At 45.9% G+C, this 6,000-nt stretch overlaps 1 protein-coding gene across 1 annotated transcript in view; it reads right to left on the reverse strand.

Moving 5' to 3' along the window:
- Positions 1–6,000, reverse strand: part of Serinc3 (serine incorporator 3) — a 30,044-nt gene extending 24,044 nt beyond the window's left edge. The window contains exons 1-2 of the mRNA XM_045157557.1: positions 5,848–6,000; positions 212–373 (exon numbers count right to left, since the gene is read on the reverse strand). Of these exons, the coding sequence (XP_045013492.1) occupies positions 212–373; positions 5,848–5,886 (201 nt within the window). The 5' untranslated portion in view covers positions 5,887–6,000. The remainder of the gene's footprint in view (positions 1–211; positions 374–5,847) is intronic.

The raw sequence follows: 6,000 nt of genomic DNA on the forward strand, positions 1-6,000 counted from the left end.
AAGCCAGATGCACAAGGTAGCACATGGATCTGGAGTTCGTTTGCATTGGCTAGACGAACTGGCACTCCCATGCTCTATCAGCCTCTTTCTCTCTCTCTCTCTCTCTCAAATAAGTATTTTTTAAAAACCCAACAATAGCCAAAGTACTGTAACATGGTTAACTTAATAAAAACACAGCCAGAATATTAAGCATGCAGTAACATCTACTTACCTTCTTCAGCTCAGTTTCTATCCTCTCTGTCCTCATGAGACAACACACCATGGTGCCCAGGAGAAGAATACTAGCATAGAGTAACCGGGTCACAGTGGAATTCTTACTGTTGGGACAGCAACTGCACAGCAAGCATGATGCACCACTGCAGAGGCATGAAACCTGTCGTAAAAACACCATGGGCTATTTAAGATCTCGTAGAATGGAAGATGAGGCCAATTGTGGTTTGACCATTTTAACAAACAGAATTATGTGGTTAAAAGCATAGAATGCCTGGTAGGTGAAACATGCCTGTAATCCTAGCACTAGGGAGGCTGAGGCAGGTGGATCACTGTGAGTTCGAGAACAGCCTGATACTACATAGTGAATTTCTGGTCAACCTGGCCTCCCAGGTATGGTGGCACACGCCTATAATGCCAGCATTAATAAGACAGAGGCGGGAGGGATCTTGAGTTCCTGGCTACCTTGGCTATGTACTGTTATCAACCAAGCACAGTAACATGCATTTGTAATCTCAGCATTTAGGAGACTTGTGCAGGAGGACAAGTTTGAAGCTGGCCTGGGCTACACAGGAAGATTCTTGTCTCAAAAGCAATTAAAACTATACAAAATTGGGCTGGACATGGTGGCGCACACCTATAATCCCAGCACTGGGGAGGCAGAGGTAGGAGAATCACATGAGTTTGAGGCCAGCCTGAGACTATCTAGTGAATTCCAAGTCAGCCTGGGCTAAACTGAGACCCTACCTCAAAAACAAACAAACAAAAAAAGCCTATGCAAAATAAAACCACAAGGGTTCTGGTGTCAATATATCATTTAATTATTTATTTATTAGAGACAGAGAAAGAAAGAGAATGGGCAGGCCTGGGCCTCTAGCCACTGCAAATGAACTCCAGACATATATGCCACCATGTGCACCTGGCTTACATGGGACCTGAAGAATCAAACCTGCATCCTTAGGTTTTTTTAGGCACGCACTGTAACTGCTAAGCCACCTCTCCAGCCCTCTGGTGTCAATATCATTTCTGCCATTTATTCTTTACCAAATTATATAATCTAATCCTAGCTCTCCAACGATAAAATGGACTTAGTTACAGAGTATTTCTTTTTCAGACTTTGCTACAATAAATGAACATTCTACAGTGCCTAAAACACAGTAAAAGCCCCAAAATGTCCACAGGCAATATATTTGGTGAAAAAACAGTATTAAGAAAAATATAGGGGAGCTGGGTGTGGTGGTCCACACCTTTAATCCCAGCAAGCGGGAGGCAGAGGTAGGAGGATCACCACGAGTTCAAGGCCACCCTGAGACTCCATAGTGAATTCCAGGTCAGCCTGAGCTAGAGTGAGACCCTACCTTAAAAAAAAAAAAAGATAGGTTAAATAATGATAAGCTAATTCAGAATTATCAGAAAAAAACATGGGCAACTCTAGTACTGTAACATGGTTGTTGTACATTTCATAGATGGTACCTGTCCACACAATGGTTTTTATCTTTACCAGGCTTTTGTAGTTTAGTCTAGCAAAGTGATAAATTTAAAAGGCCAGCTTCCTCAGCTATGTGGTGAGCCTAGGAGCTGGAGAGATAGCTTTGCGATTAAGGCGCTGGCCTTGATGGCCTCAATTCAGTTCCCCAGTACCCAAGTAAAGCCAGATGCACATAGTGGCGCATGCATCTGGAGTTAGTTTACAGTGGCAAGAAGCCCTGATGCACCATTCTCTCTCTCTCTTTTTTTTTTCCTCTCTCTCTATTTGACTCTTTCTCTCTCAAATAAGTAAAATATTTAAATAAAAGTAATGTGAGCCTAATGTCACCTATCTGAACAAGGTTACTGGATGCTCTGACTTCAAAATATACCATTGCTTCTCAGCAGGACCAGAAAGAATTAAGCCCTGGATGTAATCTATTTTAGGGTATTCTGGCACATCACTGTAAAGAATTCTATTCTTCTTTAATCCCAGCACTCGGGAGGCAGAGGTAGGAGGATCGCTATGAGTTCAAGGCCACCCTGAGACTACATAGTGAATTCCAGGTCAGCCTGAGCTAGAGGGAGACCCTACCTCGAAAAACCAAAAAGAAAAAAAGAATTGAATTCTCTTAGCCAGGCTTTGTGGCACATGCCTTTGATCTCATTGATCTCAGCACTCAGAGGCAGAGGTAGGAGGATCACTGTGAATTCAAGGCCAACCTGAGACTACACAGTGAATTCTAGATCTGCCTGGGCTACAGCAAGACCCTATCTTGAAAAAAAAAAAAAAAAAGTTAATAATCTACTCTTGGGGGTTAGAGAGATGACTCAACAGTTAAAGGCACTTGCTTACAATGCTTGATGATGTAGGTTTGGTTCCTTAGTGCCCACATAAAGCCAGATGTACAAAGTGGCACATAAATGGTACATGTGTCTGGATTTCATTTGCAGTGGCAGGAGGCCCTGGTGCACCCACACTCACTGTCTGCTTCTCTCCTTAAAGAAATACAAATATTTTAAAGAGTTCTACACTTTAATGAGCAGGCTCAGACCCTCTTAAATTTGAACCTTAGTGACCCTCATCTGCCGTGCATAGATAGCTGGTCCCAAGGGGGGGAAAAAAACACTGTAAACATAATCCTCAGCAAAATATTGAGATCTCTGCTTAACAATCCAGATATAAATTGCATATAGGTGTCCCATCCAATTAGACATAAACAATCAGGGTACAGTGGCACTTGAAATACTGCCTGACCTAACCACCTGCTTTTAAAGCCCTCCTCTTATAAAGGCAGCCCCTTAGAAGGATCCTGCAGACAGTTTCTCTGTAGTATCTTGCCCCTGCAGCTGTCTCACAGTGTATCTAATAAACTACTATTGCTTTCTTCTGTCTTTCATGAATTCATTCTCATCAGCATGTAACCTGCTTGTCACACCATTCCTGGCATGGTAGAAATCTACAAGCCAAACTAAAATATTACCAGCAAACCTATTGAAGAAATATCATATCTCTGGTGTTCCTAGCCTAAAGTAGTCTAGATGGAGTATAATCAATGTATCTATAAGAAATATATAAATGGCCGGGCATGGTGGTGCATGCCTTAAATCCCAGTACTCGGGAGGCAGAGGTAGGAGGAAAGCCATGAGTTTGAGGACACCCTGAGAGTACATAGTGAATTCCAGGTTAGCCGGGGCTAGATTGAGACCCCACCTCGAAAAACCAAAAAAAAAAAAAAAAAGAAATATATAAATGCACTAAGACTTTCAGTGAAGCAATAGATATTGCACTTCCCTCTTCTGAAACTGCAGCCAACTCCAGGCCTGACCCCTTCTAGACAATATGTAACTGCCTCATCTTGGGAGACAACAACCTGTGTTCAATCTTATTTGACAGAAAGGAATGCCTTAACCCTATAGTCACAGACCATAAATGTCTCCCCTCTTCAGGGAGGAAAATTCAAACCAAGGATTCTAAAAAAGCCAGGCATGGTGACGCAAGCCTTTAATCCCGCACACCTTTAATCCCAGCACTTGGGAGGCAGACATAGGAGGACAGCCTTGAGTTCAAAACCACCCCAAGACTTGGTAGTAAATTCCAGGTCAGCCTAGGCTACAGTGAGACCCTACCTCGAAAAACAAAAACAAAAAGATAGAAAATTCCAGCACAACTGGTGTTTTGGCAAAGGCCCATGGGTGAGGCTTCAATCAAGGCTCTCTCCCTCTCTCTGAAGTGGGTTTTACCTGGTTACTCTCACTGACTCAATTATTTCCTATCCACCAAAATAGGACAGTCACAGATTCTCTCACCAACCAGAGAAAGAACCAACACTGGAACACTTTCATGTTAGACCTGCAGCTTCCAGACTTGGGATGGTAAGTTGCTATTGTTTAAGTCACCAATGCGTAGTGCTTTGTTATGAAGTCTAGTTGACTAATGAATGACACCTCCTTATTTCTCTGTGTCATGGGAATGTAAACACCTCAAGTTCTATCTCACACATTTACATAGCAGAACATCAGTAAATATCGTACAACAAAGATCTCCTCCTATTTTTCACCCTATACCTCCCAATTTCACGAAAGGTCAACTCTCTTCTTCCTGTTGCTCAGGCCAAAAACCTCCAGTCATCCTGGATGCCTTTTCTGTTTCCAAAATCCTCATCCAAATTAATGCACTCCAGAGACAGAGGTGGGAGGATCCCTGTGAGTTCCAGGACAGCCTGGGACTACAGAATGAGTTCCAAGTCAACCTGGGCTACAGTGAGACCCTACTTTGGGGGGGGGGGATTTCTAGCTATCAATGTGTGGAGAGAATTCATTCAAATCTTAGTTTTAAATCAAAGACTTATTTCAGATGATCAAGATAGTTAAGACATTACATCTGTCCCTAACAAATGCTGGAGGAATGTGCTGAGAGCAGATCCTTAGACATTTACATCAGTTGGGGAGTCAGGAAACAATCAGGAAATGGTTTCAAGGAAACATGCTCCTTCTCAAGCAGGTTTGAGACAATTCGTCTCGATTTCCTTTGTATCTTTGGCGTTTACATAGTGGTTCCACTCATTTACCCACTTTATCCTCACTTTCCTGGAGAGGTATGGGAGTGAAGGTGGGGGTTTATCCTCACAGACATATGACCGGTAGAGGTCCCAACAAAAAATGTTCTGACTGGGGCTGGAGAATCGCCTAGCCATTAAGGCGCTTGCTTGCTTGCTTGCAAAGCCAAAGGAGTCAGGTTCGATTCCCCATCACGTTGGCCAGCTGCACAAGGCAGTACATGTGTCTGCAGTTCGTTTGCAGCGGTCAGAGACCCTGGCACACCCATATTCACTCCCTCCCTCTCCCTCCCTCCCTCCCTCCCTCTCTAATAAATAAATAAATAATTTTTAAAAGTTACTATCTTAAAAATGTTCAGACTGGCCAGGTATGGTGGCGCACACCTTTAACCCGAGCACTCAGGAGGTAGAGGTAGGAGGATCGCCATGAGTTCGAGGCCACCCTGAGATTACATACTAAATTCCAGGTCAGCCTGGACTAGAGCAAGACCCTACCTCGAAACCCCTCCCTCCCCCCCCCCAAAAAAAAAGACAGTACAGACCGTAGCTAATGGTTAAGACTAGCCTCAGAGCTGCACAGGGCATCCTTTAAAAAAGAAAATCTCATTATAGAACATTCTGTGCAGCCTTGGCAAAGTCTAGTGTTATGAAAGAAAAATATGATTCAAGTCGGCCGAAATTAAATGACGCCACTCTCGGGGAGAGCTTCCAGGGCTGATGGAGCCCCGGCCACCCCCCCCCCCAACCTGCCTAGGAAGCTGGCTCGTCGCTCCAGCTCCAGCCGCCTGGGACCTCCGAGCCCGAGGTTCGCGGGGGCGGGCAGGCGGAACTGTAAACAATGGCGGTTTGGCCTCCACATTTCCTCCACCGACGCCAGGGTTCGGGGGGGGCACGTCCGTCGCCGGGCCCCCAGACCTGCGTGGGGGGCAGAGATCACAGACTGCGGACCAGAGGCCCGGAGGTCCCCGTCGCAGCTCCGGGGGTCCTCCCCGCTTCTCCGCGTCGGCCGAGGCCCGCGGGGATCCGGGCTTGGGCCTTCTCCCCACGCCATCGCCAGCGTTCCAAAAGGCAGAGCCCCGGGAGCAAGCAGGACCCCCTCCCCCAGACTCACCCAGCTGGCCACGGAGAAGGCGCCCAGCACGGCCCCCATGGTGACGCTGTCTGGTGACACTGGCCGGCCGGGGGGCTTCCCGCGCGCTGGTTAGCTGAGACGTCGCGTTTCTCAAGCCCGAAAGCAAGCCCCCACCCTCAGCCAGACGCCCAG

Source organism: Jaculus jaculus, chromosome 8 (genome assembly GCF_020740685.1).
Source record: "Jaculus jaculus isolate mJacJac1 chromosome 8, mJacJac1.mat.Y.cur, whole genome shotgun sequence".
Lineage (NCBI taxonomy): Eukaryota > Metazoa > Chordata > Mammalia > Rodentia > Dipodidae > Jaculus > Jaculus jaculus.